Below are 19,980 nucleotides of genomic sequence, written 5' to 3' on the forward strand. Positions count from 1 at the left end.
AGGTGGGTGGTGGTTGTATAAAATAGCTGAGCAATTACATACAGCCATCCAATAGTCGGTGTAAGTTCGGTGACTAGTCAGTGAATTTAGTGATTATTCTCTTCTGTTTTTTTAATACAAGTAAATTTTTTAAATTTTCAAAATGAACGGTCTTCTGTTGGTAAGTTACTTTTAAATTAATTTTTATTCGTTATTGTATTAATAATAATTATTATTTTATTTTTACCGTCGACGACGAGACCTATAATATAATGTTGTTTGTTTATAATATTTATAATACTAGTGAATAATAACAGAAAAAAAAATTAAAGTGCAGCAACTCTTCAAACGAAAAAATTTTGGATAAAAACAAATAATTTTGTTATTAATTTACTACGTTAAATTCGTTCATACTAAGTATAATATTAAACTATATGCACTGCACAACTCGATGTTATAAAATATAAAATATACATTATCATAATAGTCCAGCGTTAAATTTCGTACACCACGAGACGGTCTTTGTATCTGGAGCTTTCACTGTATGTTCAAACCGTTCTACAATATGTATATATACACTCCACATTCGTATGTGCACGCGGCTTAAAACGTAAATTATTACTCACGTATAATGTATATAAACACATAATATTCGTGTATATTATATTTTTCTTCTCCAGTCGAAGTCTGGCAGCTGGTGATATAGTACGAGATTTACAATATTACTGAAGCGATTTCTATAAGGATCGACGATGCGATGTGATATAGCACCTAGATGATCTAAACACACGCGAGCATTTATTTCTTATTCGCCACAAAAAATAAATGTATATTATTTTAATAAAAAAAAAAATATATTTTTATTAAGAAAATATTATGAGATATTTTTAAATTTAAAAGATTGTTGTTTTAGTATCTTAATTGTATGATATAGTGTTATTAGAGAATAGAAAAATGTAAGACGTGAAAAGACAATATTAATGTGAAAAAAATACGCTTTAAAATCAAAACGAACTTAATATGAAATTATTACATTTAGCATAATTTACAATTTATCATAGATCTGATGATTTTGTCTCCAAACAAACCTAACCCGACGAACGTAAAAAATATAATATTATATGACATAATATTATTATTTATTCGATATCATACACACGATATTAACACACACTGATTATTGTGGTATTGCAGTGTCTCGTCGTGGCCACGATCGCCATCGTCACCGCTGAACCACCAAGCAGCTACAGCCGACCATCGTTCGGAGGTCATTCGTCCGGCGGTTTCGGTGGTTACTCTTCCGGCGGTGGTGGTGGATACTCGTCCGGCGGCAGTGGATACTCGTCCGGCGGCAGCGGTTACTCGTCCGGCGGCAGCGGATACTCGTCCGGCGGTGGTGGATACTCATCCGGCGGCAGCGGATACTCGTCCGGTGGCAGCTACGTGCCAGTAGCCCCAGGACCATCCACATACGAAGGACAGTACGTCGACGGACAGCTGCTCGAACAGATCAAGCAGATCGTGCTTAGAGACGAAGCCCAAAACTCCGGATCATCCGGCGGATATCCTTCCTCGTCCTACGGCGCCCCGTCATCGTCCTACGGCGCACCTTCATCGTCCTACGGAGCCCCGTCCTCATCTTACGGCGCACCGTCCTCGTCCTACGGCGCCCCATCATCGTCCTACGGAGTCCCGTCCCAATCGTACTCGAGCCGCGTCGTTGGCGTTGAATTGGAACAGGTGAAACCAGCCATCCAAGTGGCTCAATTCCAACAGTCCGGCGGCTACTCGTCCGGCGGTGGTGGCTACTCTTCCGGTGGCGGATACTCTTCCGGTGGCGGATACTCCTCCGGCCCGTCGTCCTCGTACGGAGCTCCCTCCAGGCCGTCTTCGTCCTACGGAGCACCATCGTCCTCTTACTAATAGCGGCCGGTGCGCTCGATTCGTCGATACCATCTCGCACGAAAAACACCTCAAACCGCTGCAACCCGCATAAATATCATCATAACGTACACAGACTCCTCCGCTCTTCCGACGCCGCCGCGTGATCGACCTGTACAGCTTTTACTGTTATCATATCATACACTCGCCATCTCTGCGATCTTCTCTACTCGTGTATGTTATATTATAAAATATAAAATAAACCGCGAGTGTACGATACATAATATTATAACAGCAATACGACGCATCGTTATGTGAGCACAACGAAATGTAAATATATTATCATCATCGACACGACAAAAACGCCGACACGGGGGCAGCGACGCGAAAGAGCACATTTTTTTCGTATTTTTTCTAAAATGTATTTTTTTTATATTTTGTTATATATATATTATATAATGTTTTTTTTTATCTATTGTTATACGCGTGTAGTCGAAAATTTAGCCATATCACATATTTACATTTGACATAATATTACAATATTGAATATTAGACTAAATGTAATATTTGTTTAATCATTTTTTTATGTATAAAAACAACACGGTCAAAATAAGAGAGATAAAAAAAATCTATTTTTTATAAAATATCATGTTTTTTTATTTATTCTTTATATTATTTCTCATAATTTACGCGTATACAGTATATTACGAGCTCTGTAGGCAATTTGTAAAAGTTATACATCATCGTTTTGCTATAGCTGAGTTATGGGGTTTTGTACCTATATTTAGGTGTAATTAGGTCTAATTTATTGCACCCATATACAATGATTGATCACGTGATTAGGCAAATGATGCGCAGTCGTAAACATCGAGTCAAGAATTATTTTAAAAGTTAGGTATATAATAAGCCTATAATATTATGTTGTCGCGTATATTGGTTACCTATTTAGGTATTTAGTAATCCATTGCTGTAATAATGCAAGGATGAATGTACACACGTGTAGGTATGTAAAAAAAACTCTGGAAGTATAGGTACTGTCTTACACTTTCGTATATTTTCTTCACACATCTTTCGACAGCAGCTGTACGTTTTTTTAGCTTTATTACATGATATTTTAACGATACTGTATAATAAAATATGAAAGTCATAAAGAGTATAGCTCTTTCACATTAATAGTATTCCGTATCTCGTTCTACACGAATGTCGAGGTAATATGTGTAAAAATTGTAATTTATCAAAAAAGTTTGTACTTAAAATCGGAGGTCATTTTCGTGCGACGTGCGTGGCTCAGATATAAATTTAATGTATAGGTACATTAAAACAACATATACACATATAGTACACACACATTATACAGATTACATTCCTGGGTATTATTGAATTGCAAACGTTGGTAATTTTTTAAAAATAAAATCTCAGCACCGATTATTGAAAAATTATTATAATATGTATAAGTAGTAAATATTATCGAGAATTTAAAACGGCAAAAACTTCGCGGTCCACACTTAAATTGGGTTTTAGATTACAATATTATAAAATATGTTACACAACAATAAAGACCCGTCAATGTGTCCCTATCTCCATCACTACGTATCTACGTAGGATAAGCAATAGCTATGTATTGCCGGTTGGTAAATGTTCATAGTACCACGAAAGTGTAGATTCAATTATTCTTACCGCTTTGCTGTTTACAAACGTGTGGCCAAGGTTTCCTGGGGACTCGGCCAAAAACAGGACGAAAAATTGAGAAATTCAGACGACGTTTTTATCGTGAATATAATAAAAGGTAATCATAATCACGTGGTATTCGGTAGCTGATATACACACATTCTTGCTATACATATAAATTATCTGTAGCCATAAAGCGTACTTTTTGTATAGTTAGTTGTCACAACTATATCATATAATATACACGTTGAAGGCGGATTTTTAAATTGCAAATTAAATTAGGCGGCTGTACACAATATAATGTATAGCAGCAGTAACCATATAACAACATGACGTACAGGTAGATAGGTGCAGACTTAGGCACAGTACACCAATACCTTCATATAGCCGTTACCGCGCGTATGAGTACACGAGCAATGCGAATTGTTGCCACACCACGCACCGGAGTGGTTTTAGCAGCGTTTCTAATCGTTAATAACCAATCTGTTCAACGCGAACACGTGCATAATAATTACGATTATAGCTGATATATTTATATATATACCTATGTAGATAGTTATAGGTGCCTCCTGTATATATATATATTACCACGGCTAAGTAATGTATGTTGCGAAATAAAACTCGCGCGTGCATAGTTTCGCGACGGACACTATTTACCTATTTATTTATAGATTTGTTTTTTTTTTGTTCCGATCCGGCCCAACGACAATAAATTAGGTATAGGACTCGGCTTAAACACACGCGAGTATGTGGTGGGAAGTACGCAGTAAGGTGTTCACGGTATCAAATTGGAAAACAAATGAGACGAATCCTTTTTTTTTTAACAAAGTAATTTATTTATGAAAAGATGGTATATGCTTTGATACACACATTGTACAACATTCACATAGGTACAAATATAAAATAATAAATAAGTGTAGTATTTAGAATTTTAACCTTACAAATAACAAGTTACACGAAATATAAACAACATAATTTCATTGTAAACGAATTGAATTTTTATTATCCTGTAAGACTCTTGACAAGTATGATCAGCAGATTGAAAATTATGAGAGGATCTGAAACAAAATTGTAATTATATACATATATATATTTTAAGTTTATTAAATAGATAAGGCTATTTCTTCAATAATGTCTAACAAGGGTAAACATATAGGTATAATGTTTCAACAAACTTGTATACTTGCAAGAAACTACGCGTACGACGAAATGAAAGTAATTTGTTTTTAAAATTAAAACTGTGGAAATAGTCACGGAAATATTAACCATTTGCATTATATAACATGTAGTTACGTCTACAAGACTACAACGCATCTATGACCTAAGGAGTATAATACATTCACAGAATTGTACTCTACCTATAGGCAATAATGTACAACAATATATAATATACATAGTCCAACGCATATAAGTTAATTCACATAAAACTTAATTTTGCGATGACCTAATTTGAAAAACATTTTTCGTCAAATTACAATGTTACATTATGATGGCTATAATAATATGATATGGATTTTTGTTTTTTAATATTTTATTATGAAATAAAGGCTTACAATACGGGGCTACATTATATAAAATCGTACGTATACCGTATATCAACGAATATATTTACTGTACTATACTTATAACGAAGGCAATTACGTTAGCAGAGAAAAGTATCATATTAATTAAAAACTGTTATATAGTATAATACATTTTGATAGTGAACCATATATCCTCGGCATCTAATACGGATTGTAATCTACAGTAACATAACTCGGTCCAGTATAATAATCAGGTCAACAAACTCAAAAAGAAACAACTAATATAACATTTATTAAAATAATTATACTAATTATAGGATAATATTGAACAGGTATTATTTAATTATAATGCAGTTTAAATACTGGATGATATATATTAAATGGAATATGGAATGGGGGGAGGGGATCTAAAGGAGGAAAATGTAAATACCAAGTTTTTAAAGACAAATTAATAATTATTGTGTTACTAATTTTCTAATAATTGTAAAAGTATTTGAAAATCAAAAAAAAATAATTGTTGTTTTTTTATAGGTACATCATGGTCAAACGTTTTATAAGACACTAATATTTTATTTTTAAATTAATAATAGAATATTTTACTACAACCGTGTTTGTTAGAGGAGGTACCTAAGAGTGACAAATTTCGATTTAAAATAAGTAGTGCTTTACATCTCGGGGTTTTTCGAATCGGTGTTACACATGTATAATATTTGTTTACAATAATAATAATAATAATAATATTATATATTATGCACTCAGTATTAGATTCGCTGCATACTGGTTAATTACTACCTAATCATATACAGTCATAACTCATGAATAAAGATAATGACTATGGACAACCTGTGTGCCTATATTTAACGCCTTAATACAATCTGATGTGTAGTGTAGGTCTCAACTAGTCTAAATTTAAGCATTAATACATTATACATGTTTTTATTTTGTATGTAACAATAAATTTAGTTATAAATATACAATCACTGATCAATATTACCGATCAAAGAAAATTATTTTTAAGGTTTAGGGTGAACTTAACAAACAGAATAATCTTGGGAGTTTTTTTTTATTACTTTACTATTAATAATTATGAATCCCAAACAAAAAGTCCAAAAATATAAATTATTCTGTCTATAAAATTTAAATTTAAAAAAAATAATTTAATAGGGTGTTACCCTTACTACTGGGTATTGTCCCTAATCTCACAATTCATGTTAACTACTTTTATTTGTCACTTATCAAACCTACTCATTGTACAAAATATGTATAGATTGTAGATATATTTCAATAAAATAAAAAAATTAATTTAATTTTCTTATACAATAGTAGGATGCTCTGTCCTTTAAAAATACTTTTAAAATAATGTATTTTACAAATAATCACAAAATATTAGAAAACAATTAATATAAGTATTTTTTTTAATTTTTACAAATCTATATACCTAAATCATACCTAATACAAAAAATTTACAATCAATTCTCTGAAGATTTTTAGAGATAATAACACATTGGCCCAAAACAGTTAAAATATGTTTTTTTATAGTCAATTTTTTTCCAAATTTTTATCTGATTTTTTTTATATTTAATATGTTACTATTTATTTTTATGAGAAATTGATAACACTCATTTCTTTGTATAATTTAAATACAAGTATTTAAATTTTGTTAAAAATAATTTTAAAATGTATTCAGAATAAATAAATAAATAAATTAAAATGAATGGTAAGCTGACAATAAAATATTGTTATATAAATTAATTTAAATAACAATTTTATTTTGCATCTTTATTATATAGAAGTAATATAAATAGATAGTTATCACTTTATCAGAATATGACTAGTATAAGAGGAGATCAATATAAAATGAATAAATATACAATAAAAAATTAAAGAAGTACAAAGATAATTGTATACAGAATAAAAGCTTTATAAAGTTAATTATTATAAATAATATTCATATGGTAATAAATAATTTAGTTTAAAAAATAAAAAATCACCTATAAAATACATTTAAAAAAATACCAAGTTGTTTAAATAAAATAAATAACACCTTATTTTTCAATTTTAGAGGTGGTATACAACTACGAAAAAATATAATAATAATAATAAAATGCTACCAAGTTGTTTTAAATTAAGTAAATTACACTGAACCACTTATTCTAAATTTTATAGTAGGTAATAGGTACTTGATGAGTAAGCTCATTGATGAGAATCCATTAATTTTGTAAAAACAATACAAAAGTAAATTTTTCAGTACCTAGTTAATATTTTAAATAGTTCAACAATACTAAAAGTTATAAAGTAGGTATTATATTGAATATTTTATTACATAATAATATTTATAAAATATGTACATCCAATTAATGGTAATAATATATTTCATAACGTAATGGAGTTTTCAATGTGTATTATTCACCCCGATTTAATTTAAAACTATAGATATTTACTAAGTGAGGCTATCGGTGGTAGGTACTTACATTTAACGACTGTACGGATAGACTTCATGAGTGACAGGATCTGTGTTTTTGTGGTTGGCATGTCCTCAAACTCTCGGTTCACCGTGGACCAGCCGTCTAAAAAAAAAAAACCCGTCGTGTAAATAATTAATAAGACATAATAATATGGATCAACAACGGGTCGCCGATCTGGCGAATAGGTACTACTTACACTTGGCCAGAACTCTTTCTTCGTTCAGGATGCATATGGCGTTCAGACACAACAGCGAGGCCTCAAGCAGGGTCCACAACGAAAACCCCATATCTGCAGCACGTCACCGGACGGGACAGCCGGAAAATGTTATACCGACGCAGAAATTACCGGAAAAACAATTCGAAATCCCGAATCCCGTTGTCGGAGTCTGATTAAACCATTGAAATCGCGAGCGTTATCACCCTACGTGTCCGATGTTCTGTTATCGGTGTAATCGACGACGACGGAACATATTTTGAAATAAATGGCGGGCAAATTTCTTCCATGCTCGTACGACCGCTTATCGGTATCGCGTTCTAACCTACATACCAGGCATAGCGTTTGCAGACCGAGACATGATAACGACGAAATTACTGTCTACGACTATGAAGTGACGGACGTCGGGGTCGGGATTTTCGTTTTTCGAGTAAAAAACATTAGGTACACTTTTACGCATACCTAGTACCTACAGGTAATAATGACGAGGGAAATACATTTATAACGTTAAGTACTTTTTAATCATATCGTTTCGTCATTGCTCTTTTTGTCGGCCCCGTCGTCTGAACGCCGGTCGGGTGTGAAGTGCAAGTCGTGTCCGTCGCTGTGTCGACGGTTTCGTATTTTTATTTTATTTTTCGCTCGAGAACTACAGAATAATGTGCCCGGCATGCCGCTCGTGTACGTAGTGCAAGCGTGTGCGCGCCCGCTGCTCCGAATTATCCGACCGATCTAATCGTCACCGCCGCACGTGCACCACATAGAGTGAGGCGATGTTGCGACGTTGTTGAGCTCACTTCATCGTCCAACACCGCGAGATTTTACGACGGAATTTTGCCAGAAGAAATTGTTCCTTGTGGTCGTCTAACTGCTACGCTCCTCAATCAGGTAAATTGTTGTTTGTTTTTCGCCAGTGATGGATGACAGCTTTTACATTCGAATTAGTTGCACGTCCGTGTTCTACCAGTTTCCAAAGCCTGACATCATATCCACTTTACAGCGTTTATGTGGTGATATATAATGTGTTGAGGTACATTCCATTGTTTAGTATTGTGACTCATAAAAAAATGTTTTACTCTATTCTTATCGATTGTCGGGCTGCTGTTTTCAATATAAAATTTAGATGTTCCATTGCAAAGTTTAATCTTGCTGTCAGTGTGTCTATTAGTGTTTTATTAGTTTTTAATTGACTGCATTTCATTGAATTTTTGTTTTATTATACGTCTAAGAATAATTAAGTTATGTGCATGATATATTGACTTGATTAATTTAGCCTGTTGAGAATTTAATAGGTGATGACCTATTTTTATTAACGACTGCAATCAATTGATTTAGTATTATTTCAATTGAATTATTTCTTTTGTATGCATTTTAAATTTACTAATATGTCAAGAATAAATAAATTATTTATTGTATATTGCAAATAAGTAGTAAAGATTTTAAATATTTTGCCAATGATGAATAAATATAATTTGAAAAATAAATAATCAGTTGGTAGGTAATATGATATTAATTATATTTTATGTCATTTCTTACTCATTTAGTTTAAGTCTGAGGCAAATAAATAGGCAATTGACTATTGAAAAATGTAATTGGTATCTACTTGATATATTTAATTATGCATTTATCGAAGCATTTACCTATATGAGTTAATTATTGTTTAATATATTAACATTTATAATTTTTTTTTTTAGATAAAAATGGATTCTGAATCAAATGAAGTTGAGTTGAAAAGTGTCGTTTCAGATACGAAACGCACTAGGTTTCAAGTAAAATTGGTGGATTCTGAAACAACCCCTCAAAGGATGCGATTGGACAGTGCTTCATCGGATGATAACAAATATAAAAGTTTTCGGCAACTGACTCGTGAAGCATTACCAAGATTAGATAACTACAGAAATATTATGTCAGTACACGTTGCGTGCAGACCTACTTTGGATGAACTACATAATTGTGATTTGGCTGAAAAAGTATGTTTATTTTCTTCATCAAAATTACTTATCATTTTATAATACATTTTGTTGTTTTAGAATATGGAAGCTCAAGAAAATGAACCTAGTAGACCAACAAAGAAGAAACATGAACAAGGGTGGATTAAAGGAGTTCTTATCCGTAACCTGGTACAAATATGGGGTCTCATGTTATTTTTAAGAGTAGCATGGGTTGTTTGTACTACTGGTTTATGTAATATAACTTTATTTTTTTTTTATTGACTGCAATGAAAATTTTAAAAATTAAACAAAAACAATCAGTTTCAGGAATTGTTATAATATTGTTTGGTGGTGCTATTACAACTATAACAGCCTTATCTATGTCAGCAATTAGTACAAACGGTGTATTGAAAGAAGGTGGTACTTACTTTATGATATCTCGTTCTCTTGGTCCAGAATTTGGTGCTTGCATTGGTGTAATCTATTCTATAGCATTGTCTGCTGCATGTGCAATGCATACGGTAGGATTTTGTGAAATGGTGCAGATTCTAATGAACTCGTTTAATTTATCTATATTGGACGGTGAAGTACAAGATATGAGACTTCTTGGAATCTGTTTAACAGCTGCATTGCTATGTGCAACATTAGGTGGCATTCGGTCACGAATTCAGGTTAGTAAAATACAATGTAACATTGTTACTTATGTAAAATATTGTATTATGTATTATTAATTTACCATTTTTTTGTTGTTTTTAAAAAAAATTAGGTACATGCAGCCGTTTTAGTACTTATGATTGTAGCCATTTTAGATGTATTTGTAGGAGCTATTTATGGACCAAAGAGTAAAACCGAAAGAAATGAAGGTTTCATTGGTTTTAGCTGTAAGAAAAATTAATAATAGTAAAAACTTAGTATAGTGTTAATACCACATGACCAATAATTTATATTTAATACTTTTTTTTTTTTAGGGGATGCAATTAATAATAATATATTTAAGAATGAAACTTTTGAAGATTGGTGTAAAAGTTTTTGGTATGGTTTTAGTATATTTTTTCCTGCAGTATCTGGATTTTTAGCGGGAACAAATAAATCAGGCGAATTAAAGGTAATTTTAATTGTTTTTTAATTTTTTTGATAAACTATTATGTATAAAACCATTTTTTATTTAAGTATAAAATAACTGAATACTTTCATGTCTTAATCTATTCTCTGTCAACATCAACTGAACTATTTTAAGTATAGAAACTATTTTAAACTACTCAATCTTTTTATAATTATATCTATACTTGAATAAATAAGTTTTTTGAAATTTTGTATAATAAGTCTTAGTATATTATAAACCATTAGTAATCATTTTTGAGACAAAGTAAATTAGAGCATTATAGCAGAAATACATTTTTTTTATTATTAATTTTATGTTTTTTTATTTGTTATCTAGGATTCATTAAGAGCAATACCAAGAGGGTCTTTAACATCTATTTTTATTTCCTCTTCCGTCTATATTAGTATAGCAATTTTGGTTGGTTCTACATTTATAGACCAAGATCCACATTATAAGTCTAATTTTGATGATTATAAACACTATGTAAGTTTATAAGTCTATTTAAAAGTAAAATATTTTTTAAATGTATTGTTTATTTTATTTTGATAACAATTTTTAGGCAGTCAATCGGACTATTGGACTTATAGCATTTTTTAGCCCATTAGTATACGCATGTATCTTGGCCTCAACATTAACAGCCTCATTTTCTTCATTTTTAGCCGCTCCAAAAGTATTTCAAATGTTATGCAATGATAGACTTTACAATAATCTTACATGGTTTGGATTTAGTAATAAATCAGGAGAGCCAATAAGAGCTGATATTTTGACTACAATAATTGTTTTGCTGTTTATCCTTCCTGGTACTATACATTATATAATTTGTATATTCCATTGATAATAATGCATTTGGTACTTATAGGTGACTTGAATGCAATATTACCATCAATATCAAATATATTTCTCAGTGTTTATGCATTGATCAATTTCAGTACATTTCATGCATCATTAGTTAAACCAATTGGATGGCGTCCTACTTTTAAGGTAAAGTAATTATAATTATTAATTTTTCATTATAATTTAATGAAATTAACGAATTATTTTAATTTAAACATTTTTATTTTCATTTTAGTTGTATAATATGTGGTTAAGTTTAGGAGGTTCAATGTTATGTGTAGTATTGATGTTTGTCATTAGCTGGGGAACAGCACTGGTGACGTTAGCAGCTATATTAGCCTTGTACTTAATAGTATCATATCAAAAACCAGGTAATTTTATTGATTTAGAAATAAAAAGTATTCAAATACTTAGAAATTCATTATTTTAGATGTCAATTGGGGTACAAGTACTCAAGCTCAAACTTACAAGCAAGCCCTAATGGCTGTTCACAATCTTATCAGGGTGGAAGATCATGTCAAAAACTTTAGACCTCAACTACTTGTACTTACTGGAATGGCATCTGCTAGACCATCCTTAATTGATTTTGCACATCTCATTACAAAAAATTTGTCATTACTTGTATGCGGAAATATTATCAAAGTATGTTTATTTATTAAGTTAAAATATTGAAACTAATTACGTTTTAAACAAACTTTTTTTATTATTTAAAATTGTTAGGCTCCATCCTCACAAAAGTTACTTGAAGTTTATTCAAAACGTGCCATAAATTGGTTATGTTACCACAAAATTAAAGGATTTTATGTACAAATAGATGGTACTAATTTTGATGATGGTGCAAAAAGTTTAATGCAAACAGTTGGATTAGGCAAATTGAAACCAAATATTGTTATGTTAGGTTATAAGAGCAATTGGTTCAAGTGTAGTTCTCAAGATTTAAATATGTACTTCAATGTGTTACAGTATGTACTAGGAAAATTAATATAAACTGTTATTTTTAGTTAATTTATAATTAATCATCAATTACTTTGTAATATTTTAGTAAAGCTTTAGATATTCATATGGCTGTATGTATATTGCGTGTAAAATCTGGTCTAAATTTTTCAAATTCAATTCTCATTGATGAAATGCAGCTTGATATGATGGTAAACCGTAAAGCGTCATATCTATCAGAAGAACCATTTTTACATAGTAGATCACAGTCAATGTCTACTGTTAGTAAGTATCAAGTTTTGTTTTTAAGAATGCACTGCAGTAACTATTTTTGCTTTTTATTGATTTGTATTTTGATTAACCTTGGCTTTATTTTAGAGAATATTGAAAAATTCGATTTTGTCAAGTATTGATTTTTTAATGTTTTGCATTTAAAAAAAATAATTAATGTATTAGTTATTAAATGCTTGGAGGGGGTTTTTAATATAAATTTAGTTAGTATGAAAATTAATTTTTATATGATTTTCATGAAATCGTGATTAATTGATTTATTAGGTTTTTAATATTTTGTAATTCATGTACATATTTTCTCTTAAACTTAATCTAATATTTATAGTTTATACCTAGTTCATTATCTTTTACAGCTGATAAAAATGACAGTGATGAAGAAAATGAATTATTAAACAAAGAAACATCTACCTCATTTAATAAACAGTCTACTGATGATAAAGTTGATCAACCAAAATTAAATAAAAATCAAAAAGTCAATATTGTCAAGTAAGTTCTTAGGAATAATAAAATTAAAATTCAATTCAAGTAATAAGTATTAAATAATTTTAAACAAATTTATATAAAATGTATATATGTTTTATTATAGAGGAACTGATGGTTATGATTTACCCAAAGACACTATGAATGAGATCACCCGGTTTCAACGTAAACAAAAGAAAGGTTCAATTGATGTTTGGTGGTTATACGATGATGGAGGTAAATTACTGTGCTTGTTATATTTTATAATATTGTTAATTAATAATTTAATTTATTTAATTAAGGCCTTACATTACTTTTACCATATATCTTAAGCACAAGAGGTAATTGGTCATCTTGTAAATTGAGAGTATTTACAATTGCTAATAAAAAAGATCAATTGGAATTTGAACAAAGAAGGTAAAACAATTTTTAATTATTCAATAATTTATTATTATGTGTTATTTTAATGTATGGTCTCTTGCAGTATTGCTAGTTTGTTAGCCAAATTTCGTATTGATTATTCAGACTTGTTAGTAATAACAGATCTTATGAGGAAACCACATGAAGAAACATTAGCTTTTTATGATGCATTGATTAAAAGTTATAAACCTAAAGGACCAAACAGTGAAAGTATGTAATTAAAAAAATCAATTAGATTATGTTTTATAAGTTGACTTTTCTAGATGATGGTATAAAAGAGTCAGAGTTAACAGCAATGAAAGAAAAAACAAACCGCCATCTTCGGTTAAGAGAGCTACTTTTAGAAAATTCACAGGAAGCCAATTTAATTGTAATGTAAGTAGTCTAACATTGGAATAATTTAGTAATAGCGATGGCCAAAATGTATTGGTCTTGTTTACTGATGCAATGTATTTTTATATATTTTGATATTAGAAATATATAAAGGCATCGCATTGTTTATTATAAATTATAGTTAAAGAATTGAATAATTTTGTTATATGACATAAATGGGTAGTTTATAAATTCCATATTACTTATAACAATTTGATATGAGTTAAAATATACAATAAAAATACAAATACCAAATATAAATGCATGTTTGATATTCTGTATTATACAGCAGTACATTATTTTTCCAATAAATGCTACATTTTTTTCATATTTGTTTTATATATCTTGTATTTTTAAAAACAACCATGATAAATTCCAAGTAATTTGTAACATTTATATTTTGCATTTAATGAATCTGTGTTTTCTTTTACTTGTTATTCCAAATTTTGTACACAAATTATTGAATGTGATAATCATTTTATTTGTTAACAACACATAATATTTATTTTCTATTATTATTTTTAACCCACTCTGCTCTATTGTTCATCCTCATTTGTCAATAAATTATTATGGATAGTAGTGTGGTAGAAAACAACTAATTTTGGTTTGTGCATACTTGTATCTCTTGGTATAATTTAAATATTAATTTTATAATAATTACCTATAATTTTTCAATGTTTCATAAAATAACCAATTCAATACTTAAACTAACATTTATATTTATTTTTTTATATTAATAAACAACACACATACTAAAACTATAAGATCATACTATATTATATAATTATTGATTATATTTGTTTATAGGACTTTACCAATGCCCAGAAAAAATGTAGTACCAGCATCTTTGTATATGTCCTGGTTAGAGACATTAACACAAGGTATGCCTCCATTTCTTTTAGTGCGGGGCAACCAAAACTCTGTACTTACATTTTATTCCTAAGCATCTTACGCTCAAGTACTGTTCCTCTTTTAAATACCGGTAAAGTGATGTTAAATAATAATATTTAAGTAAATTGAAAAACAACAATTTAATATGACTTATTGCCACTATCACGTTTTATTATATTTTTATCAGAAAATAAGTTTTTTTTTTTTACTAATTTCTTATATTTTTAAATCTATAAGGTCTTCTTTGTATACAATTTTTATATTTCATTAATTTATTTTGTGTTATATAATTTTATAAAATTGTAATTAATTAAATCAAAAACACAGGTACTTGCTATAAATTAAACACATTTTGCACAATTAATTTTTATTTTTTTAAGAATCTCATTGAAATGTTATACATATATACATACATATGTATATACATAATATATATATGTATGTATGTATGTATGCATAAAAATTTTAATTTATTATACTTAATATACTTGACGTACTTGAATCATTTTAAGTAATTGATGCATAGTATTCATTTTTGGTTTTCTGATATATAATTTATATTTTTGTAATTTAATAACACTGATTTTAGTCAACATATCAATTATTTAATTTTAATTTTAAATGAAACATCTGTCTATTGAAATTTAAATTTATCTTTGGTTTTGATAATTTCTCCTAAATTATGTTTTTCTGTGGAAATTTGTTCTATAAACAATTAAAAAAATGATAACTTTTTTATAATCAGATCTGAATTTATAATTTTTGTGTGTTAAGATCTTATATTTTTATAAATTAATTATAGTTGATATTTACTGACATAAAAATCATTATTTAAGAATTGAAATATCCAGGACCAAATATATTTACTATGCATTTTTTTTGTTATTATTACTTTATTATTATTTTTCTTAAAGACATAAATATACAACATAACAAAACGTGTTTAATTTTTATCTGTATATGCATTATATTTAAACATTTATAAAATTTGCTCGCCATAAAATCTCTGATGAACTACTGTAAATAAAGTTTAATATTAAAACTAATCAACGTCTAATATAATGATTAATTGGCCATAATTTTGTATTATTATTTATTTTTTGAACATTTCCAAGGCCACAGTAATGTGGTTATACCTTTATTATTTGAATGAAAAAATATTTTACTGTCAGTTATTACTGTATTACTGAGTTTTAAAATTGTTTAGACATTGGATGTATTCTAGTCATACTATGGAAACAAAATTTTACCTACTTTGTCAACTTACTAGCATTACACATTTTATGAATCTGTATAAAATTTACAGTGTAGTTTAAAACATATTATAATATGTATAATAAAACTTATTAATATTATTAGAATTGATATGTCTGTGATTAATCCACGAATGAATTCAGTTTATATAATTTTTTGGTTATTTCATTGTGGCCTTTACCAACATTATGCTCAATATGTGCTCAAAAAATCATTTAAATATACTTGAGAACATAATTTATTGTGCTAATAAAATTTATATATTTTAGTAGAAATATATTTTTTATAAAACATAGTATAAGTAAACTATACATAGTTATTATCTAAGTGATAATCTAGCAATAAAAAAGACTTATTTTAGAAATATATTGGAATATTTTTTTCTCAATATATATATATATATATATATAATATTATATTGTGTTTACAAATAAATATTTATATTTAGTTTATTAGGTATTTATTAATTTAATGATTTAATTTTAAATTTTTATATCCGAAATTATGTATAATAATATATGTTCCACTTTTCAGCCAGTTTGCTATTGCCTAAAACACCTATTGCACACTTTTTTATAATATTTGTTTTAAATAAATTTAAGTTTCCACATAAAAATAACTAAAATATTAAATTGCTTTTTATTTATTTTAATTTATTATTTAATTATTTTTATAATAAAATAATAATTTAAAATTTAGAAAAATACACTTACATAATATTGTAATAATAAATAATACTTATTAATTTTCAAACTCAAACATAGTAGTAAATAGTAATTACTATATTTAATGAAAACAAATTAAGCTTGTTTTTTAATTATTTTTTTTTTGTTACTAGTTTATTACTGAGAATTATTACATAATTTAAAATTATTTGTTGATGGGAAACTTTTATGCGATTTAAAATTATTGCATCTATCAAACAAAAAAAAAAATACAATTTTTAAGCATGTTAGTTTTTATTTAAAAAAAAGGCTATTAATTGTTTAAATATTGTTTATTTTTAATGGTTTTTCAATCGCCTTATTCTACATATTATTTTAAAACAAATATTATAGTTAAAGTGTTACTTGTCATAATTTTATCACTACCTATGATACCTATGATTCTATTTTTCAATTTCTACCGGATTAATAAATTTCCTAAGTAATACAACAATGTATAATATTGGTATATGAATATACAATACATTTTATTAATTTTCTAATGCAAGGATTCTTAATGGATGGTATTTTGATACACACATACACGCACAACATATCGCGAAACCGTAACGGTTTTGTTGCTGTAATAATAATTGGTAAAAAATACTTTGTGCGTCCTATATCGTAATAACATCACGTCTCGGCGAATTAGTCTACTATTGTGATATTATCATATAATGTAGTACTGGGCCCAACTACGGTATTATTCGACGATTTGCCTCGTGGCGATTTTCTTTTCATATAAACCTATAACATGCCTATACTATCTATTATTATTACGTTTCTGCCATCCAACCGCTGTGTGGCATTGTCATGGTTTTTTCTCTCCGCATAGATATGATACACGAATATTTTTTTTTAACTTATACGCAGACGAGACGTCATGGGAATAGCCTATATGGCTATATGGTTTAACTTTGGTATACATGTGTGTAAAAGCATATAATATATAGGTACATGTTATTATGTTATGATATGTCGTAGTTATTCGTTTTACTCGGGTAAACTGTTTAAATCCTCTTGATACCTAAATACGTTTAAGATGATATCATGACGTGTGTACATAATATTTGGACACGGGCTATGTCGCTACGAGTTGTGGCGCATTATAAATTGAAATAATATTGTACTATGATAATACTATAACAGTTATAGTAAATTTGTTATACGATGGAGAGATTTCTACGACATTAAAGACGAAGAATCTCTACATTGTGGGTTATAAATAATAATAATCTGTGACACGTGCAATGATGTTCGTTTTTCGTTTATACAACATTCGCTTTTTCTTGGTTGGATTGTGACGGGAGTGGGATACACAATTTATAACTAATTTGTATGCCGCCAAAATACTAAATAGGATGCACAACCGCAGTTTTTACGAGTTCAACAATGCGCGTTTTAAGCTACATTGGACCTGTTTTCATAACCACACCTATGTCGTATGGTTCCGTATGATACGCGCGTTTTTCAATTTACAAATTTACATCGTTCTAGCTGAGTTTAAGCGAATTCGTAATGCCACATTTAACTCCTTACCGTAAGGGACTTCCGGCGTCTGTCTACTTAATAGAGAGTATCTTAATTTTGAATTTTTCATAGCTATTTCTATTTCTATACAACGAAGTTAATCCATTTGAACGTTATATTATTATTTGTTTATTTGTTTTTTTTTTTTATTATAATATACCTTTACATAATATGACATAATATATAGCTTTTTTGTTTACATTTATAGTCATTAAAAACAATTTTTGAACCAACTCTGTCTATTTTAAGAATTTGTATTTTATTCATGACCACAAAAATAATTATAATTTTTTTTCTTTGAAACGTTTCCATTTATTTTCGACTTGACGAGTTCACCTATAAACCAATACTAAATTCTCAACTATTTTGATAAGTTTTTAAATAAAAGCTTCACTCAATGGTCATGGCGTTGTAAGATTGTATAAGATTGTTTTCTTAATAGTCAGACATATAGATTATAGAGTATAGACTAAGCAATTAATTGGGATTTTAGACACAATTTTAGATTTCAGTGATACCTACCTAATACCGTTTTACAACTACAATTGCATTGAGTTTTAAACTATATACTTTTTATTTTAATAGTAATTTGTATTGTTTAAAATATACACTATAATATTATGGAATTATTTGGATTTCTGTGTTTAGAAAAAGTAGACACTATTATAGGGAAAAAATAATTTCATATTATATATGATAAATAGTAAACTTTTAAAATACATGGGGGAAATGTCCATTTATTGTCTTTTATAATTACATGGTTGCAGGCATCTATGTGACCTATATCGGCTATATCAGCCAATGCTAAATATACCCACCTTATGACCGAAGAGGTATTTGTTTGGATTTTACCTACTTATTTCGTTGTTATGGTAACAGTATATTATTAATTGGTTATTGTGTTATTATTTTTATCATTACACGGTTAGCTTTTACATAATATTTATTTTACATAAACTCCCAAAGCAATGTCGTCGACTGCAGTAAATAACGATCACATATTCACATGTCAATGATTTACAAAATATACTCCCCAGTGCTTAGTGTCTTACTGGCTCACTGCCTACTTCATTAGTCATTTCAATACCACCTTCCATTTTCTCATCCTCGTTAGAGCAAATAGGAAGAGGAAGTATATTTTGTAATATGTATGCTGACTAATGAAATCTAGACAATTTTCTACCTATACCAGCTATACCTGTATAATGACTATAGACGTAATCGTAATAATAATACTATAATGCACGCGGCACGTGAGTTTTAATAATTTATTAAGCAATTCGCAAGGAAGAAGTAAACCACATACGTCATACATGTATTATGTTGTAAGATTAATTTAAGATTTTTAATTAACTTAATTATAAAACTGATGAATCATTATTTTTTTTTTTTTTTAGAACACAGCACCCTAAGACTTTACGAACATAACATAAATTAATATAAATAAGATAGTGAATCGTTCTAATGGTATAGGCAGCGGCGCCGTTCACTGTGAGAAATACCTAACATAAGTAATTTAAGTAGGTGGG

At 28.8% G+C, this 19,980-nt stretch overlaps 3 protein-coding genes across 3 annotated transcripts; 2 read left to right on the plus strand and 1 right to left on the minus strand.

Annotated features, from left to right (window-relative positions):
* LOC132919356 (loricrin-like) lies at positions 1-2,504 on the plus strand. The gene is made up of 2 exons (XM_060980917.1): positions 1-160; positions 1,174-2,504. The coding sequence occupies exons 1-2, from the start codon at positions 143-145 to the stop codon at positions 1,900-1,902; spliced, it is 747 nt and encodes a 248-aa protein (XP_060836900.1). The 5' UTR covers positions 1-142; the 3' UTR covers positions 1,903-2,504.
* A 1,836-nt stretch (positions 2,505-4,340) lies between these two features.
* LOC132919358 (immediate early response 3-interacting protein 1) lies at positions 4,341-7,934 on the minus strand. Its single transcript, XM_060980919.1, has 3 exons — positions 7,713-7,934; positions 7,523-7,618; positions 4,341-4,586 (listed from the first exon to the last, which is right to left on the minus strand). The coding sequence occupies exons 1-3, from the start codon at positions 7,801-7,803 to the stop codon at positions 4,531-4,533; spliced, it is 243 nt and encodes an 80-aa protein (XP_060836902.1). The 5' UTR covers positions 7,804-7,934; the 3' UTR covers positions 4,341-4,530.
* A 173-nt stretch (positions 7,935-8,107) lies between these two features.
* LOC132919355 (solute carrier family 12 member 3) lies at positions 8,108-16,324 on the plus strand. Its single transcript, XM_060980916.1, has 19 exons — positions 8,108-8,618; positions 9,425-9,700; positions 9,761-9,914; positions 9,983-10,332; positions 10,428-10,542; positions 10,630-10,766; positions 11,100-11,246; positions 11,323-11,563; positions 11,623-11,744; positions 11,833-11,968; positions 12,028-12,239; positions 12,318-12,559; positions 12,640-12,815; positions 13,175-13,307; positions 13,408-13,517; positions 13,583-13,697; positions 13,765-13,910; positions 13,964-14,075; positions 14,880-16,324. Exons 2-19 carry the CDS (start codon positions 9,431-9,433, stop codon positions 15,013-15,015), a joined length of 3,054 nt encoding a protein of 1,017 aa, XP_060836899.1. The 5' UTR covers positions 8,108-8,618; positions 9,425-9,430; the 3' UTR covers positions 15,016-16,324.
* Positions 16,325-19,980: the final 3,656 nt, after the last annotated feature.

Source organism: Rhopalosiphum padi, chromosome 2 (assembly GCF_020882245.1).
Source record: "Rhopalosiphum padi isolate XX-2018 chromosome 2, ASM2088224v1, whole genome shotgun sequence".
NCBI classification, from domain to species: Eukaryota; Metazoa; Arthropoda; class Insecta; order Hemiptera; family Aphididae; genus Rhopalosiphum; species Rhopalosiphum padi.

What these genes read in the sequence shown, in the direction of transcription:
- LOC132919358 (XM_060980919.1), bottom strand. Translation starts at nt 7,803, where the DNA reads ATGGGGTTTTCGTTGTGGACCCTGCTTGAGGCCTCGCTGTTGTGTCTG. An exon ending in AGAAAGAGTTCTGGCCAAGT is followed by an intron (nt 7,619 to 7,712) that starts GTAAGTAGTACC and finishes TTTTTTTTTTAG; the next exon opens with ACGGCTGGTCCACGGTGAAC. An exon ending in TATCCGTACAGTCGTTAAAT is followed by an intron (nt 4,587 to 7,522) that starts GTAAGTACCTAC and finishes ATTTTGTTTCAG; the next exon opens with ATCCTCTCATAATTTTCAAT.
- LOC132919355 (XM_060980916.1), top strand. Translation starts at nt 9,431, where the DNA reads ATGGATTCTGAATCAAATGAAGTTGAGTTGAAAAGTGTCGTTTCAGAT. An exon ending in AGGTTTCATTGGTTTTAGCT is followed by an intron (nt 10,543 to 10,629) that starts GTAAGAAAAATT and finishes TTTTTTTTTTAG; the next exon opens with GGGATGCAATTAATAATAAT. An exon ending in TAAAGGACCAAACAGTGAAA is followed by an intron (nt 13,911 to 13,963) that starts GTATGTAATTAA and finishes TGACTTTTCTAG; the next exon opens with ATGATGGTATAAAAGAGTCA.